Consider the following 18,845-nt stretch of genomic DNA (forward strand, 5'->3'; position numbering starts at 1 on the left):
TTGCCCACAGCCACATCCAGCCTGGCCTTGAACGCCTCCAGGAATGGGGCATCCACAGCCTCCTTGGGCAACCTGTTCCATGCTTCATCACCCCCTAATAAGTATTAGAAAGAGGGAGAAGCATTATCACCCAAACATCAGTAGTACAGGCTCAGTGTATTGTGATAACCAGCTTTTATTTTTTACATACAAAACCTGAATAAACAGAAGAAAAATCACTGTTTTCTTGGATTGCCTTCTTCACTTTGCCTTTACTTCCAGTTCTGTGTTCCTGCGAAACGCAGTGGGAGTCACAAAATCAGCGATACCCACGAATCTTAATCCATAATTTGGATCGGGACCATCTTTTTAAACTCAAACCCATTTCCCAGAGCACTCCTTACTGAGTCATTGCTTTCAGTATTCCTCGGAGAACTTTGTAACTCATCAGTTGTTGGCTTTCCTTTGGAGGAAAGCACGGCCCACGCTCCGTCACGTATGCATAGGGAAACCTGAGCACCCACAGCCCGTCCGATGGAAGCGTGATTTCCTGCTTCTCAGGGTAGAACACAGGGCAAGGTGGTGGCCCAGGTTGAACCTGAGAAGAAGAAGCAAATGAGTAGATCGTCAATCACCATCAGAATCATAGAATGGCCCGGGTTGAAAAGGACCCCAACGATTATCTGGTTCCAACCTCCTGCTGTGTGCAGGGTCACCAACCAGCAGACCAGGCTGCCCACAGCCACATCCAGCCTGGCCTTGAATGCCTCCAGGGATGTGGCATCCACAGCCTCCTTGGGCAACCTGTTCCTCTGCGTGAAAAATGAAGACTTAAGAGCCAAATGAATCCAAGGAAGTCTACTGATCTTGCCTACAGTCAGGATCTCATCCACTTGAGCAGGCTGCAGGAAACCACTGTGCCTCACTTCTGTGAGCCATCCATAGGCTTCCACCATAGGCAAGATGCTGGATTTAAGGCTGCAGCTCTCAATAAACCACAAGCCCACCTCCCTCCAGGCAGCACTAATCACCACATTAATGGGACTTCAATGCTGTGGCACAGAGACACCTGTGCTGTTACTGAAAGCCAAGTGAAGGATGTCAGCAGCACTTACTCTAGGTCATCTATAGCTATATTAGAAAACTGAGAAAGCCTTATTCACACGAGGAACTGATGCATGGAACTTACAATGCATAGCATAGCAAATTTTCCAAATATTTTTACACTTTTAGAAGTTATAAGGTATCATATGGATGCAAGCTGGGAATAAGCAACAAAATGGTGCCAGCAGAATCAGAGCCTTCAGTTCTTGCCTGAGTTTCAAAGCTGACACATCGCTTACTGCATCTCCTTGCTTCCACTTCATTCCACCTTCCTCTAAAAGGATAAACTTGAAATGCTCCCTGTGGAGTCTGGTGGCTTTCACAAAAACATCAGAAATGAGTGAGACAGGAGGACAAGAACATAATTAAGTATCCACTAAGCTAAACTGCATGCTTTTATATTACTGCTGGAATTCTGGTGTTGAGTCAAGTCTCAATTAGCACCCTTCCTTAACTTCTAACAGAAACAGGTTCCTATGTGAGTAGTTAAATGTATCCCATCATAGAAGTGAGTTCCATTGTCAGCATTAAGGAACTTTTCCAACTCAGGGAAAAATCCCCAGCACCCTCTGGCTCCCACTTTGTGCCCTCTGGCCCTGCAATTTATGCTTCAGCACTCAACCTTTGCTCTACAGGTAACAGATTCCATTTCTTACCTGAGGTGTCAGTGTTATTTGCAGCGGAGCATCGGGAACCACCACAAAAAGTCTCATGAACTGAGCATAATGGGGCTTGAGTCCCCGCCCCTGAGTCGAGGACAGGATGTAGAGCGGCATGTCAGAATTGAGGGCTTTGATGGCGGACTCCTTCGGCCCCCCTCCCATCACTTTCATGACCTTATCAGGCCCTGAACACATGAACCTCCTTCCACGTGCATCTTCATATTCAAACCCTACAAAAGCTCGAGCTATGTCATCTCTCCGTCTTCCTCTTCCCATCACCACTGCACTTCTTTTGGCAGGAATAGCCTTGTTAGGAGCGGGCCAGGAATTGGTATCTAAGTCTCCTTCGTCCTCAGCTCTTGTCCTGATGACAATATCCCAAGGCATTAAGTAGTTTGTTCCTGGGATGAAGCCTTGCTGGTCCAGGCCTGTGTGGAAGTTATAAGCCTTAGCAGGCCCCAGCTTAACCAGTGACCAACTGGAGAACTTTGGCAGAAGGCCTTTGGGGCAATTGGAATGGAGCATCCCAGGGAGGTACTCGACAGTGGATGCCTGGCGATCCACCAGGCTCGGCCTTTTCTCGCTTTTGGATTCCCCACTCTGCCCCTGACCTTCTGCATTGTCCCCTCCTCCCTGGGCATCTGGTGGGTAAGTGCCCAAGCTGCCCGTTGACTGACCCAGGCTGAGGGCTAAGCTCAGACCTGTGCTTTCGCCCTGAGTCTGAGGTTCTTTCTCTTTAAGTTTCTCAATTTCACCCTCTGGAGGGGCAGGCGATGCCTCATCCCTTGCAGGTGCTGGATCAGGTGTGCTTGGCTGAAATATGGGAAAATTGATGTGCTCCAGTTTCCCGCAGCATTTTTCTTCCAGCAGCTACGAAAAACAAAACGTGGTTAACTTTCCAACTTGTCACTGGCACGGGAGAGTTCAGCCAGACCGTTCAGAAGGTACAATTCAGGCTCAAGAGATCTGTGCTATGTGAGAATCAAAACAGCAAATGGAGGACAGTCTGAGCAGGATGGATTTAGCAATTAGCATGCAGTGGAGAAGACTTTAATTGCCCCCTCAGCCCATCGTGCTTCCAGGCACGTTTTCCCTAAGCAACATTTACAGGTTGATAAGGTTAAGAGGACATTGATTTGTGGTCCTTTCCGAAAACAGACTGTGTTGATGATGCAAAAACACCCCGTGAAGCAAAAATAGAGACTCAATAATTACCTGGTAGAAGTCGTAATTAGCTGCTTTGATGTCAAAGGGGTCATCACGAGGAGCTTGTTTTCTTCCACAGTTACAGGCACCAGTGGAACGAGCCCGGCTGTTGTGGTACAGGATTGGGGGATTTCTGTCTGCTTCTGGCTTTTCCCCTAGAAGCAAAACCAATCAGATAAAACGCTCCCTATTTCTAGAGACTCTTTGATTCTCTTCCTTGCTATTTACCTAACAAAACCAGTAACTCCTTTTCTCTTTCCCCTCTTGTATACAAAATTCCAGTGTAGATTACACCTCTAAACTGTACTGTCTTTGCTTTTAGAAGCTTCTTACAAGACATAAGTAGTTCTTCTGCCTGCAACACTTATATCTCAGTTTCCATCCCTTGATTGCACTCAGTCAAGCTGGGTAAAAGGAGGCAGAGGGCAAAGAACTTTTTTATCCCCTGTATCTCTTGTTAGAAGAGCTCAAGTTTAACACCTCCAATTAGCAACGCACAATCAAAGTTATCACTGAGCAGGCTTGCTCCTAAACTTTACTTCATGTGAGTGGAGCCGTGGTGTCTGTTTTAAATAGAATTCAGAGGACGCAAAGGCATAAGGACGTGAGAATAGTTGAGAGTGAGAATGCCTATGTGACACTGACAGCATGAAACAAGGCCTTACCACCTATAGTTCCTTCTATACCCTGGTCCTGTGCATTGCAATCGCACTGTGTGTGCTCCCACTATCTGCAACACACTGCTCAGAACACAGGGCCCAAACTGGTCACTGAAGCTAAAGGCATTTTAAAAGAGGTACAAAATTAAGCAGAGAGAAACAATCACAAATGAGTTTCTTTACCTGCTTTGGGGAGCAAATGAAACTTGTGCACGCAGTGCTGGTCAGTTAAACTTCGTTCCTCACAAAGCTGGTGCCCGTTGCTCCAGAACTTGTAGCAGTCCTCATTCAGCTGCATGGCATACTTATGGAAGGCCGGGCCGCGGGCGTGCTGGCTGTACACTCGCAAGGCCTGGGCCAGCTGGTTCTTATGGACTGTCATGGTGTAATTGTGGGGCAGGTTGGACTGATAGGCACTGTGGGCCATGGGAAGGGCTTTCTGGCAACGGTTTTCGGAGAACTTGGTGTCTATATCTAAATAGCCTTCCAGAACTTTGATGCTGCTCATGATTTTTGAGCTCAGTTCACCAGTGAGTGAAGTCGGGTCGTCATCTTTGCCTTCGATGGTCACTTCGTACAGCTTTAGAGCTGCAGCAACCCACTTCTGGTAGGTCGGGAGCTCAAAGTGAGAGGGCTGCGGGTTCCTCCCCACGCTGTCATCGAAGCCCTTCTTGCTGAGCACCAGCTCCACATGCTGCCACAAGAACTCCTTCAGGGTACAGTCCACCAGCTGCCCTGAGGAACTGGAGCTGCTGCTGCTGCTTTCTGCATAGAAGGAGAGCTGCTGCCTGCCATGACGCATCATCTGGTACCTCCGGGGTCCCGACAGGGTGGGAGCCAGCAGGGAGTCCGTCTCCCTCATGGTGCAGTTGCTCCTGAGCTGATCGAGAAGCATGGCCACGGGATCCTCCCCGTCCTGCGCCCCTCCGGCCACGATGTACACAAAGGCCTGGTTAGCAGGCACGGTGAACAGGCAGTTGATGCTCTGGTTGGTCAGCACCCTGCTCTTGCGGAAGATACGGTAGATCTGGTCCTCCAGGGCGTGCTGCAGCCTCCTCTTGGGGGAGTGCTTCTTGGGGGGGGGGCTTTTCCAGGTGGCCGCAGGGGTCCTGGCCCCTGCCCGGGGGGGGATCCACCTTCAGGGCCCCGTTGAGCTGGAAGAGGAAAAGCAGGCGCGGCGGGCAGGGCCTGCAGTTCAGCTTCCACTCCTTGCCCACGGGGCAGTCCTTGATGGCAGCCTTCAGGGAGGGCAGCACCTTCTGCCGCAGCCCATCCAGCGCCCTGAAGACGCGGTCGTAGGTGATGTCGAAGGAGCAGGTGGGGTGCACCAACAGCAGGATGTGGCACACGGAGAAGAGATAGAGGAGGCTGAGGCAGTGCAGTTTCTCCTGGTGCTTCCAGAACTCGTGCGCTTCGGCGTGGGGCAGCGGCACCCCGGGGCCGTTCTCCCGGCTCTCGGCCGCCGCCAGGTCCCCGCACGCCCGCAGCAGCTGCGGCGTATCGCAGATGGAGGTGAGCACCAGGTACAGCACGCGGCTCTCCTGGCTGTAGTACGCCTGCAGATGGTTGTAGTCCCTGCCGGCCGCCTCGCCCTCCCTCCCCGCGCCGCCTCCCGCCTCCTCGGCCTCCTCCCTCTCGAAGAGGGGAAACACCTGCCGGTCGCACACGGTGCTCACCAGGGCCGCTTTCTCCGAGCACAGCTGCAGCGCGGTTTTGCCGAAGATGCCCACCACGCACACCTCCTCCTCTCCTGGAGCCGCCGCCGCGCCCGGCCCCGCCGCCGCTCCGCTCGCCTCGCTGCCAGCCAACAGCAGCTCCCGCAGGCTCACCGGCCCCGCCATCGCTCCTCCCGGCCCCGCCATCGGCCCCGCGATTTGCCCCGCCATCGCTCCGCCCGGCCCCGCGCCTGCGCCAACGCCGCGCCTGCGCCGCCCCGCCCCGGGCACTGCGAGCATTGAACGCGCGGCGATTGAAGCGCGCGTATTGAGCAACGAGCCGCGGTGACGGCGGGGGCATTGAGCTCAGCTTAACGCGCGTTCAGTCGGTTTGAAACGAGCTGAGTTTATTCCACAAGCAGTGCAGGAGCGGAGTGTCAGGCAGCGCTTCATCATAGGGTGGTCTCAGAACTGCCTGCAGAGCATCCCCGATCCCAGGACGGCCCCGCTGCTCTTCCTCCTCCCACGAAGCTCTGGGATGATGCTCCAGTGGCAGAAGCCATGCAAGATGCATGGCCAAGCTCTGGGAAAGCGGCCCGAGTGCGGCTGAAACCCAGTCCTTGTAAAGCAGGGCTCTGTCCCAAGGCCACGCCGTGTCCACGCTGGGCAGTGAGCTCCGTTGCTGTGCCCTGGGAGCGTTCAGCTGCCCGCCTCCAAGCAGTGCAGCCTTTAATAGCAGAGGTGACCTCATCTGGCCCCAAAGCGATACCTATTGCAGTTGTCTCATGTGCTTTTAACCATGTAATTGTTTGTGGAAGACTGTAAACGTTCACTTCAGGAGCACCAGAGGGCATAACTGCTGCTTTGCTTGGAATTTGTGCAATTGCTGTCAAGATCAGTCTTGTTATAAAAAATACTGAATTTCCATAAACAAACACACGTATATTACAAGCAGAATCAGCACCAGGAACAACAGTCCCTGTTTCAGCAGCAGCCAGGTATTAAAATACTGAGAAAACCTCATTTTGTCTTACAAAATACAAAACCAGATTGAGACACAGTGGAAAGACGTTGCCTTTAAAAAGGGCAAACTTTGGATAAAGTGTTTTCAGAATGCCCCCTTCCTAAATGCGCTCACACACATTCACTGTGCCTCAGTGACATTAAAATGTGATCCAATGAGCTCCCTGACCATTAATGAAAACACATTGCTGTGTAAACCTTACTTGTGCTCATCAAAGGTGCTGGCAGCGCTCAGCCGGGCCGGTGAGGGGCTCTTCGGATGTGCCATCTGTTAACACAAGAGCTGGGTCAGACCTTGGGATGTGAGCTTGGTACTAATTGCTACTGAGACAAAATGCGATTCTTAACTGATGTTTCATAAAAGAGAACAGATGCTGCCAATCCTTAAGGTAGAAGTTATGATGAATCCTCAGGTTCTGTTCTCCTGGTACCCAGATAGATCTCTGATCTTAGAGATAGTGCTGACAATACTGGAATGGTGATAAAGAAAGCCATTTTTGTCCTTAGCCAGTTCAGATCGCCTGCTGGAAGAGGGGCAACACCACTCGCCTTCTGCAGTTTCCTCACCAATAAAATGGGAGTGATAGAACAAACACCTTTATCTGTGGGCAATGAGCACGCTGGGGCGATAGTTATGGACTGGGCACTGATACCACTGCACTGCAGGAAAAAAATCCATATGAAACTGCATGGATTTTAAAGCCAGCTCCTCGTTCCAAAAAGACAGACATCGTGACTTGCCTGGAATTTGCGCCGCAGTGCCTGTGTCATAATGGGTGTCAGCCCAGTCCCACATTCAGTGTTTTCTTTATTTAGTGGAGTGCCACCAGGACTTCTGAAAAGGTTGGAAATGAGGGCAATTGGGATTAGTTCTCTGATTTTATTTAGAATAACAAAGCAAGAGAACAGAGTGCAGCTTACCTTTGTATATTGACTTTCTTAAGATGTTTCCGAAGATCTAACTGGTTTTTAGGTGGGGTTCTATTGTAAGAAAACAAAACAAACAGGTTTAAATGAAACTGCTTCCACTGTGTAAAGTGTTCATCATTGTTCTGAACAGAAAGATGTATTTTGAAGGGCAGAATGTAATACTGAAGAAAGAATGAAAGCATCTTACGTTAAGGAGCTTGTAATGTGAGCTGATGGCTTGGATTTGGATCTCAGATTAACACTCTGTAAATCAGAGACTGTAATCAATGCCCTGCGTGTCCTCTCTGGGGATCCTGCCTGAAGACAGAAAATAATGTTACCACAGATAAACTTTAGAAGGCCTCACTGATCACAGATCCATTTCAGATTCACATCCTGAAAGATTTCAGTGATTTATGGCTTTCATGCATTTTTGAATGATGATTTTAATTTGTCTTGGATAAACTTCTATTTGTTTAAAAACAAACAAGTGCAAACAAGACCTCCAGAAACTGCAAAATATATTGATACTGTAAAGCCCTTCATCTAAAATCAGAAGAGCTGTGCTGCACGGGAGCTGACATTGGCACTAGTCATTTAATTTGTTCATTTCCAGTGCCAACACACACAATTAGGATTCCTTAGAGCTGATCACTGAGATTTTGAAATAGTTAATTTCTTGAAGAATTCTCTGAGGGGCCAAAACAAGCACTGCAAAAAAACTGCAAAACAAGCACAGTTGGCCCCAGTGCACCATTATCCACATGTCCTCTGGTTCACCTTGTTTGTTTTCAGGCTGCTGTCTGTCTTCCTTAGCTTTACATTCAGGAGATCTTTGAGAGTGATGTGCATCGGTGCATCTTTTTTTACCGATGGCTCCTAAGAACAAAACATGGTTGGAAGGGAGATGAGGATCAGCAAGGGGCTGCTCGTTCACAAAGATTTGTTCCCAATGAACCCACAAAAGAACTCAGCCATGAGTAGAAGAATCACCTCAATCCTTACCAGCAGTGCTTTAGAGCCGTTGCCACGTTTGAGGAGGAGAGGTGCTGCAGGCAGTTTTGGTGGTGGCAGAGGTGGAGGGGGAGGAGGAGGAGGAGGAGGAGGAAGAGGAGGAGGCGGCACAGCTGTAGGCTGCAGCTGCACTGCAGGAGGCCCAGGAACTGATGATGGAGGGTTTGGCTGCACTTCTACAGGAGCACCCAGAACTGTTTTACTGCACCTCTGACAGTGAGAGCTTTCTGCAGACAAAGTCGTAATTCCACTCTTCTGAAAACAACAGAAATAAAAGAATATTAAAGCCACAGCTAAAAGCATATGCAATTTTTTGAGAAAGGAGATTCTGGCTTCAGTTGATCCAGAAAGAGGTAGGAGGTCTCACTGGACAACCAGCTCCATTTTGCCATTAAGTAACTGCAGCTTAGCAATGCTGTATGCGGAGAGATGAAACACTCTGCAGTGAAATCCTGATTTCCTCCTCACTGACACAAAAAACCACCACCCTGCCCCACTGGGATTGAGACTGACCTGCAGTATTCCTTGTAGTCTAGAAAATTCAGTTTCCAGCTTTTCCAGCTGCTCTTTGAATGCACTTAGCTCCCTTAAGTAGACTTGTGATGGAAATATCACCTCTTTAACCACCGTGAAACTCTAGAAATAAAGAGAAACCGCATGAATATTTTCACTAAGTTGCATTTCCAGAGAGCTCTGATCACTGTCGGCAGTTCCAGCGCAAAGTTCTCACCGAGGCCAGCAGAACACACAGCATTAAGATACACAGTTTCACCAAACAGCAGGAACCCAAGGAGTGATTTTCTCAAACAGACCTTCTCACTCCGTTTATGAATTCTAAAGCTTGATTCACATAAAATGTGAGCAGTCATCTCTGTTACTAAAGAAAGGCAGTGCCTTCAGACATTGCAAATCCTCTTGATGCTGCAATACAAAAGCTCCATTTCACACATTTAACATAAATCTTTCAGGTATTTGAAGATGTTACAGAATCACAGAATGGTCCGGGTTGAAGGGACCTCAAGGATCATGAAGCTCCAAACCCCTGCTGCAGGCAGGATCACCAGCCTCCACATTTCATACCAGCCCAGGCTGCCCAGGGCCCCATCCAACCTGGCCTTGAACACCTCCAGGGATGGACGGGGCATCCGCAGCCTCTCTGGGCAGCTATTCCAGCACCTCACCACTCTCTCCGTGAAGAACTTCCCCCTGACATCCAACCTCAATCTTCCCTCCCTCAACTTCAAACCATTTCCCCTTGTCCTGCTGTTATTCGCCCTTTCCAAGAGTCGACTCCCCTCCTGTTTAAGGCTCCCTTCCTTCAGCATCCAACACAGCCGTACTTCAGGTGCCGCAATGGACACGGCTGTACTTACGGCTCAGCCCCGCAGCTGGGCGGGCAGCACAACGAAGCAGAGGACCGTACCTGTGCGACGGCGCTGCGGCACCAGCACAACAGCAGCGACGCGACCGCAGCCAAAGGCTGAACCACGTGTGTCACAGCGGGCAAAGGCAGCGGGCAGAGCGATGGCCGGGCTGCAGCAGCGACCGGAGGAAGGTGAGCCGAGGCGGGGCGGACGGCAGCGCCGCAATCGCAAGGAGGCGCCAGGCGCTGTGACCGCGGGGCGGCTTTGGTTTTGCCTCTCGGCCGTCGGCGGCGCCGTTTGTGCTTCACCATCGCTGCCGTAAAGGAGGGGGTAGCCGTTAACGCGGCCCCAACCGGAGCCGCTCCCAGCTGACACACGGCGCAGCCGCCTCTCACGGCGCTGTGACGGCACACAGCGGGACATCCCGCTCCTGCAGACCGCCGGGTGCGGCCCCAGGCCCGGCGGTCCGTTACCGCGTGGTCTGTCAGCACAACCCCCCCCCAACTCCCCTCAGTCCGCTCACCTCCTGCCCGGCGCCGCCGATTCAAACCGCTCCTCGCGCCGCGCGCAGCCAATGGCATCGCCGTTCTCCGCCGCCTCCACCCGCGGCCCCCGCCAGCCGCGCGTTGATTGGCCACCGGGCCCGAGCTCGACGGGAGAGGAGAAAGGGCCAATCGTGGGCCAGGCGCTGCTCCGTTCCGCCATTGGATCAAGGCGCGCCCTCGCCGCGCTGCGATAGGCTGCAGCTCACAGAGCTCCCCTTTCTCGCCAATAGCAGCCTAGTACCCTCTTCTCCATCCAATCGCAGCCGGATTCCACTCTGTCCCAATGGCGGCTCGCGGACTTCCCTCCCCCAACCACTCACCGCCTGCAGCCTTTCCACCAACCAATAGCCTCTCCTCTACCTCAGAGCGGGTTTACATTCCTTCCCGCCCAATAGCGAGCGCCCTCTGTCAGCCGCGAGCCAATGGGAAGGGAACTCCGAGTGACAGCTGCCCAATCGGAGCCTCCGGCTCTCCCACCCCGCGGGGCGGGGGGTGGGCATCTCCCCGCCGCCGCCTGAGGAATGTCAACTATTCAACATGGAGACGGCGGTTACCAGGCTCGAGACTATGGTGAGCGCGGGAGGCGGCGGGGCCGGGGCCGGGGGGCGGCGGCCGCAGCTCGGAGAGTTCCGGGGCCGCGGCCCAGGGGAGCGAAGGGGCCGCGGGCGCGGCCGGGGGCGCGAGGGTGGAGAGCGGCGGTCCGCCAAGCGGAGCCGGGCCCCGAGCGGAGCCCGCGGGAGGGGCAGGCCGGGGGCGCGGCCCTCAGGGGGCGGCCGCCGCCCGCCGCCGGCCCGGGCGGGTTCGGCCGGTCCGTTCTGTTCGCCGCCCCCCCACACCCCGGGGGGGCGGGGTTCCCCGCGCCGCTCCGTTCCGCCCTGAGCGCCGCGGCCGGGCCTCGCCACTCCCCTCTACCTGGGGGGAGCCGCGCTCCGATCCGCTCCGCACCACCGCCCGTTGGAGGCCCCGCGGAGGGATTGGGCCGCGCCGCTCCATTTCCCCGCCGCCCCGTGAGGAGGGGTTGGGGGGGCGTGGAGCGCGGCGCGCTCGGACGAATCCATTTTCAGTCAGCGGTGGGGGGGCGCAGCTCACACCTGGGCCGACGGGTGGAGGCCGGACGGCCGCTCCCATCGGCGCGCACAGCCGTAGGGGGGAGCGGGGCGGCGGTTTCCCGCCCAGCGCTGAGGCGGCGCCGCGCCCCGGCCTCCCCTCGGCTCCGCTTCTCGCCCGGCCTTGCGGTCCCGGCCCTCACCGCGCTCCGCTGCTCTCAGGCGGCCCGGCGGCGCAGCGCCGTTATGTAACGCTGCCCGTCCTCCGGCAGCGGGAAGAAAGTTGAAGAGCGAAGGAAGGCGGTGCTGTGTCCTCTCACACCCTCAGGGCTGCCGAGCCCTTCAGCCGCAGTTCTCTGTGGCGACTTTCGTGTCCAAACCTTTTTTTTTTTTTTTTTTGGCTCTGTTTCATGTCGTTTTGTGACATGCATAGCTCGTTTGGTTTTTTTGTTTTTTTTTCTCCTCTATCTGAAGCCCTTTGGGAATATTTTATGCGTGTAGATGCTTAATGAGATCATTTCATTCCTTACACGAGTTAAGTGCTCTCATTGGAATTGCTTGTCAAGCACGGCACTCCTTTGTGTCTTTTCTCTGTGTGGAAACTTCCAGGAATTCTTGGAATCCCAAACATTTATAGTTATTATAAATTATCATAAAATTATTATGAAATTGTGCATTAGGCACCTACAAAGCAGAAAGGTGCTCCACATGAATGGCAGAAGGACATCTCAGTGCAGAGACAAACACAGAGAAGCAGCACAGCCCATTCCTGCCTGCTGTTCCCCAATTCTGATAGCACTGGTTTCAATTCCTAATTAAAGAAAAGGAAAAACGAGTATAATAGTCTCTTAATTCTTATCATAACGCAGTAACATCGCTGAAGGGACACAGAGTGGATGATAGTGGTTTTGAGATTATAGCCGGGTCTTTATCCAAAATCATTTGGGGAATCCATTTGGAAACTGATTTCCTGTATGTAAACTTCTTACAGAAATGTAATAACTCTTTGTCAATAAGTTTATGTATATACAGTGGCCTCTGTGTTCACTGATACTTCTTGCTTTCCCTTCCGCTTGTTGCTTCTTCCTTCCATGAGGTTGGCTCTCCCCACAGAAGTGTGGTGAAATAACACTTCTTATTTCCCCAGGGGTTCTGACACACGTTTTGTGCAGAGCTTCGCCTCAGCCTCTTGGAACCAGGGATAAACCATCTTGTAGGAGCTTACAAAGCAGTGTGAATGGTCACCTCCAGTTAATGGAGCCCAGCACTCAAGCACAGTAACACGAAGAGTTGAATGAACCACAACATTTACAGTGTGAGATTTATTATGCAAGAAACTGTAAAGCTGACTCACTCGCAGTGCTTTTCAGTGCGTACTTCAGCAGTCTGCACTGAAAGGAACTTAAATTCTGCACACGTCCATTTAGTACAATTAGCAGAAGTAGAGAAGTGGGCAGGTGCTGCACTCAGAGCCTTTCACTTGGTTTCTGCTACCATTGGTAGAGGGGTGAGCCTGCCTGTTCCTCTGAGCGGTGTCTGTCCAGCGCCCTTTTTATGTTGTACTACTAGTGATCATACACAAAGCAGTGCAATGTTAAAAGGGCATTGGCCAGCAGTGCTGTCTGCAGTGCTCCCTGCTATGGAGCTGCATCCATAAGTGCTGTTGTGTCTGAGACTGGAGGTGATTGGAAAAACAACTCTCAAATTGGATTTGGTGAATTCCCTTACCCAATGTCCACGACCCACAGCAAGCACCACCTGGTTCAACTTTCTTCTTTCCAACACATATTTTGGGTGTATTGGCTTGTTGAGAATTATTGCTGCTAACGAATGCTCTGACTTTATTGCACTACTGTACTTCACAGCTAGCAGTGCAATAGTATTGTCAAAGCATCTGAAAGCAGAGCGTGCAGCGATGGCGTGCGTGGTGCCTCCACTTGTATTGCTTTCCTCTCAGCCTGTGAGTAAGTTACACATCTATGTCTCAGAAACTGCATTTCCCACGTGACTGCTGTGCAGAACTCGTCATACAGGTGGGCACAGCCCATAACCTTCACTTGGGGTTTTGGAGGTGTATGGTCACATAAATACTACAAGAAATAAACGGTTATAAACTAAAGGCAGGTGGATGATAATACATCCTTGGGCCTATAAAAATGTTCTGAAATTGCTGATAGCAACCTTTGTCTCTTCTGTAGTTAGCATAGTTTCAGGAGAAAGCAGGAATGCTGATCCTGCGCTCGTGTTTTCATTGAGCACAAAGGGTGAAGCCAGGGCTGCAGGATGGATACACAGCACATTCCTGTCCCCATTTCTGTCCTGAGGGACAGCAGCAGCACAGCATTCATGGCTTATCATTCACTTGGCGTTCTCACGTGATCGATACTGAAATATTTCAAGAACAGATCTTCATGGACAATGTTGAAATCCATCCATATTCATTGTCTGCATTCCCAGTAGTTAATAAGGAGCTTTCACAAATACAGCCTTAGTTTGATCCTTACAAAAGTTGTATTGATTACTTCAGAGTTAAGCTTGATACAATTAGTGACAACAACACTGAGCTAAGTAAATTACAAGAGTTTTGACTTACTTTTATCAGTCTGTTCTGTCACTGTAAAACCCCCCAATGATTTCACTGAATGCCTTCCCCTGAAGTCTCCAGAGGTGTTACAGTTGCTGATTACAGTTGCAGTACTGATGCTGTCAGCAGGCTGCATACAGGCAGTGGCATCATTCTCTGGTGGCTTATTTATCCCAAGGAAAGCAATGTGTTGTCATCAGCTGTATTATCTGTTTGTCAGTCTGTTTTAGTGGGGGATAATGGAATGTGTGACAGTCACTACAATCATCTGAGAGAATTAACTCCTCATGTAATTAACAGCCAAATCTGTTACACTCGACTCCTCTGATTTTTTTCCTAGTTTCTGCTGTGTAAATAATGAAGTGTTACAGTTTTGCTAGCAGAGTTCTTAATGTTTGAAAAGCAAAGCAGCTGACTGAGAAAAAGCTTTACAAACTGCTGTAAATATGTTTGTGTCTGGGGAGAACAAATGGAACATCTGCAAGCTGTGAAGACCAGTTTCAAAAAGCTGCATGGTTGTGGTGCCCTGAGAGAGCTCCCCCTGCAGCAGGACTCAGCTTTGTCCTGAGAGGTTTGCATGGAGGGGCAGGGGGGGCTGGAAAGACATCAGCCTTTGCAATGCAGGCAGTTGTCTTCTGCCTTCCTGAAATACAGACAGTGTATGCAAGTGGCTGAGGTTGGTCTTTGGGTTTTGGTTGTAATACATTGTGGCTAACCCTGAATGTTTCAGTTCCAGAAGGCAGAATCTGATCTGGATTATATTCAACACAGACTGGAATTTGAGATAATGAAAAGTCTTCCTGATAATCCAGCAGCAGAGGTAGTGTTTTCAAATTAAATGAATAGATTTTATGGCATTCTACGTGAAATTGGTAATAAATAGTTATTTTTCCTTAAGCTGAAATTATGTGAATGTTCATCTAGTTGTAAGATGTTTATTGCATGTACACCAAGGTATATGAGCTGCAGCAATGAGCAGAAAGTGTGCATCTCTGATACAGTGAAATTCTCCCGGGTTTTATGTTGAGAGGAGAGCAGTAAGGTTAGCAGTAATGGTAGCACCTGATGTTAGAGGTGGTTCCTGAAGTGCAGCCTCTTTGTGAGAGCAGAGAGGAGCCTGCTGGTCAGCAGTGCTGAGCACAGTGCTGGGGAGGGAAACAGCAAATGGCAGCATGTGAAAATCTCATAGAAAGCCCTTGTTGCCATGTGCATTGTGACATGTAGTCTTGGGTATACAACCCTTCTATTCCAAAATCTCTACCTTCTTCCAAATCAGAAAAGCCATATCATATTTGTCGTCACAATAAAGGCTTCTCTTGTATTCATTATGGAACCATGGAGTTGTACAGGTTTATTGACAGCATCTGCCATTTGTGCCTGTGAAAAAAAGAGATACTCTCAGCTGCACCTTTTATTGTAAAGAGTTGGTCTTAATCTCATGCTTTTAATTCTCACGTGCCCAGGTATTTTCTCTTATTGGACAGTTTAAATGGACCTTTCCTTTCTACATAGGAAAACCCAGTTGCTCTCTTGGAAGAACTCTCCGTGGTGAAATCTCGTTACAAAACGTTATGTGTGCAGCTGGAAAAAGTTTCCTTAGAGCAGAGAGAATCCATGAATGGCATCCGTGCTGCTCTGGAGAACACCATGAGGATCGTTCAGGCTCTGCAGCAACGCACTGATCTCCAGGTAGTGCTTCCATGTCACTAACTTGGGTCTCAGTGCTCCACATGACCAGGCATTTGTGTAACCTCTGTGTAACATGGGTAGTTTAATTGGAAACTATTGCATGCATGGATGCTTCGGAGATAAGACAGTGTAGCAGTAGAAATGTAGATAAGATTGAAGCCAGACTGATTCATTGCTCAGTGGTTAAGCCAGTAGTATTTACTTTTGGAGTTAAAGTTGTCCTGTCAGTGGCTCATATGACAAATGTCTTTGTTTTCTAGCGCTTGCCTCTGTCAGAAGAAGAACAGGCTGCAGCACAGCAGTTAGGCTGCCAAACTGCTAAAGAAATGGAATCACTGGTTGAAAAGGTAATTAGGCACAGAGCACTGGTACTGTAGAAGCTGAGTCCCTAGCAGTTGACATCAGAAGGGCTGCTTTGGCACCTTCACACCTTGAGTAGAGTTTTTCAGAAATGGTGCTGAAGTTCCTAACAAACTTTTTCTCTTCTGTTGTTGACTGGTTAAGTTGGTTATTTCTCCCCATTAAGTTGCCTAGAGAGGAAAAACTGTTAAGACAGAAGACTTTTCTCCTTGTTTGTTTGCTTGGTTTCTCTTTTTTTTTTAATTTGTTTGTTTGTTTGTTTGTTTATTTCCTTGGGAAATGTTTTTTTAATACATTATTTAAGAAGACTTTGGATGGCAGCGAAGAATGTGATGGATTCAATTCAGTGCAGTTTGGGACTAGCAATAATTTAAGTGTATTTTAACTGCAGTAGAACACAGATCTAAACTAACACTTGTTAAAAAGTTGGATATTCTCCCATATCTATTTATAGCACAACATTTTAATATAATTATCTGCAAATATTTGGTCTTGGTCTCATAATAACAGCAAAATAGTGAAGATTTGGGGGGGATTTTTTGGCTGCATTTCTAGCTGAAGTTTGATGCAGCTCCCTTTGCTTGTTGGAACTGTCAGCCTCTGAAGGTTGTTTGGGAATAGGAAAGCCATTGTTTTCCTTTTCTGCACGTGCAGTGATTTTTGCAATATCTGCACTGGAATGCAAAGGAGAACGCTGAAGAGTTCTGTCTGACTTGCATTTGAGTCCTTCTGTTTCCATTTTAAGCACATTTTATTCGAAACCAGGATTTGTTCAATGCCTAAGGTTCTGCTGTTGGCTTCAGTGGCTGCAAGATCCTCAGTTATCCAAATAAGACGTAATAGCTCACACAGAAATGAAATTGTAAAAAAAACCTAATTTCTCAGCCAAACTCACAAGAAATCCTGACATTTTTTTGTTCATTTTTAGCCATTCTGTTCAGAATCTGTAGACCCTGACTCAGCTGAAGGTGAGTGGTGGAAGATTCTTCCTGCTGGTTTTTGTGTGTGTGTGTGTGTGTGTGTGCGTCTGTGATTTGTTGGGTTTTTGTCTTATGTTTGTGGTCTGGAAGCAGATGGTGTACTATTTTACCACAGAAATAACCCTTGTTTAATCCATTTATCCTTTACAGAAAGGAATTTTTGTTATTGTTGTTGTTTTCCAAATGGTGTCTGACAGACCACGTCTATTAATGCACATCAGATCTCAAATCCACATCAGATCTTAAATCCATTATATTTCACGGTGTCTGTAGCAGTAACGATAGTCTGGGGGGAGTATCTTCCTCCTCTCCTTCCTCCTTTAGACTCATTTGGGAGCTTTGTTAATAAGTAGTGCAGGTATCCTTATTCTTTGCCCTGATTTCTGAAGCACCAACTATCTTCTATTTGCAATTTTTTAGAGTCACAGTTCAAACCCCTGACTGAAGAAACACTTCTGACTGTGCCAAGGAGTATCAGAAGCACCGTTAAATTAGCAGACTTGAACAATTTGTACAGGGATTTATTTAACCACTTTGTTGTAAATAAGAACAGGTAAGACTTAAAGCTACTCATTAATAAGAATTGTATATGCTGTGTAGAAATTCAGCATTTTCAAATGAAACAGAAACAGCTCACTTACCACCTGCTGCTCTATAGTAACTGGCATTTCATCGTGCTCCTCTGCACCCTTCTGGGTGGGTGTGCAGCACAGAGTGTCAGACAAAACCCTGAGTTCATTTGCATATAAATGACTTTTATGCTTGTTTTCACTGGATGTGTTCTTTCTGGTGAGGAGATAACAGTCAGGAAGTTTTAGATGCAGGAATTCTGTATCGTGAAGTTGTGCCAGGAAGTGACTGTTCCAGTTTAATGCAGCCTGGAAAAGCTGATGACAGTTTGAATAAATGTTGAGAATGGCAGAGCACGTGCACAAATATTTCCTTAAACAAGAAGTGCTTTTTTGCCATTTTCTGTCAGACCTGCTGCTCCATGCCCCGTTGTGCTCAGCACTTTTCTTGCCTTACAGAGCGGCACTGAGCATTTCACAGATGAACAAAATGAACATGAGAGCCACTGACACAAGGATACGGATCTTGAAAGAGCTTGCTATTGTGGAACTTGACAAACAAGGCAATGTTAAGTTAGTCGTGTAAATGAAGGCCTGGTCCGCCCTCACTGGGCACACAGCACCTCGGCCGCGTCACTGACGGCTGTTTGGTGGCTGGGAGTTACAGAACGCTGCTGAAGGCTGTTAATATTTCTGTACACAAATGCTATTTCTGGTACTTGAAGAGCTGCAGAATGAAACCCGTTGAGGTTGGCATTTCCCCATGGATGTTTACACGACTGCAGCCCGTGCGGTTTTTTGAACAGCGCTGTTAACCAGGTGTCATTTCCATGTGATTGCTTGCATTCCTGAGCCGGGTTTTTGAGACAAATAACCCGGGCCACTTCATTGTACTCACATTCCTGAATAAATAAATGATGGAAGCAAAGCGTGTCCACACACTCATTGCTCTGCTTCTGTGTGGGTGACTGCTGCCCTGCCCCTATCTTTGCTGCCTTTTGTACACCCCGGCACAACCGCAGCCCCACACAGACGGGAGGTTCTGGCTCCGTGCTCGGAGCTGCCTTTGACCACCCTCAGTTGTTTGGTTCGTCGATTTACACCAAATTTGAGAAAGCAGAAGGTCTGAAGTTCGTTAAGCTCCTGATTTTGTGACAGATGAAGGCCGTCAAACGAGAGAGCTCTCGATCGGCGCTCACGGGGGGGAACGGCGGTGCCGTGCCGTGGCGGTGCGGGCTGTGAGGCGGGCAGCTCCCCGCACCTCACACACGTTCCTAGCGGACTTTCCCGCGCCGCACACGCCGCCAACGCCTCACGGCAACGGACATCGCAGCGCGCGCACAGCGCCCAGCCCGCCCCCGGCCCGTCCGCGCGTGCGCAGTGCGTTGCGCAGGGCTGGCTCGCTGACGGGCGGCTCCGCCCCGTTGCCGCTACTATGGCTGCGGCCGGCCGGGTGCGGGGCGTCGGTCCGCCGCCTGACCGCGGCGGCTCTTAGCG

The 18,845-nt window shown here is 49.7% G+C and overlaps 3 protein-coding genes across 3 annotated transcripts; 1 reads left to right on the top strand and 2 right to left on the bottom strand.

The window, feature by feature from the left end:
- Nucleotides 1-159: 159 nt before the first annotated feature.
- SMG8 (SMG8 nonsense mediated mRNA decay factor) lies at nucleotides 160-5,451 on the bottom strand. The gene is given in 5 exon segments (XM_042830052.1): nucleotides 160-577; nucleotides 1,740-2,615; nucleotides 2,961-3,106; nucleotides 3,794-4,694; nucleotides 4,696-5,451. Coding segments are annotated over 5 exon segments (2,877 nt in total). The 3' UTR covers nucleotides 160-379.
- A 200-nt stretch (nucleotides 5,452-5,651) lies between these two features.
- Nucleotides 5,652-10,280, bottom strand: PRR11 (proline rich 11). The gene is made up of 10 exons (XM_042830391.1): nucleotides 10,106-10,280; nucleotides 9,635-9,888; nucleotides 8,725-8,847; nucleotides 8,203-8,466; nucleotides 7,978-8,076; nucleotides 7,406-7,515; nucleotides 7,210-7,269; nucleotides 7,030-7,123; nucleotides 6,492-6,556; nucleotides 5,652-6,151 (listed from the first exon to the last, which is right to left on the bottom strand). Exons 1-10 carry the CDS (start codon nucleotides 10,278-10,280, stop codon nucleotides 6,100-6,102), a joined length of 1,296 nt encoding a protein of 431 aa, XP_042686325.1. The 3' UTR covers nucleotides 5,652-6,099.
- Nucleotides 10,281-10,582: 302 nt separating this feature from the next.
- Nucleotides 10,583-18,276, top strand: SKA2 (spindle and kinetochore associated complex subunit 2). The gene is made up of 7 exons (XM_042830322.1): nucleotides 10,583-10,690; nucleotides 14,481-14,570; nucleotides 15,263-15,439; nucleotides 15,700-15,786; nucleotides 16,728-16,767; nucleotides 17,200-17,332; nucleotides 17,808-18,276. Exons 1-7 carry the CDS (start codon nucleotides 10,658-10,660, stop codon nucleotides 17,932-17,934), a joined length of 687 nt encoding a protein of 228 aa, XP_042686256.1. The 5' UTR covers nucleotides 10,583-10,657; the 3' UTR covers nucleotides 17,935-18,276.
- The last annotated feature ends 569 nt before the right edge of the window (nucleotides 18,277-18,845 follow it).

This window comes from Centrocercus urophasianus, unplaced genomic scaffold (genome assembly GCF_019232065.1).
Source record: "Centrocercus urophasianus isolate 14NV4802_14NV808 unplaced genomic scaffold, USGS_Curo_1.0 seq_33, whole genome shotgun sequence".
NCBI classification, from domain to species: Eukaryota; Metazoa; Chordata; class Aves; order Galliformes; family Phasianidae; genus Centrocercus; species Centrocercus urophasianus.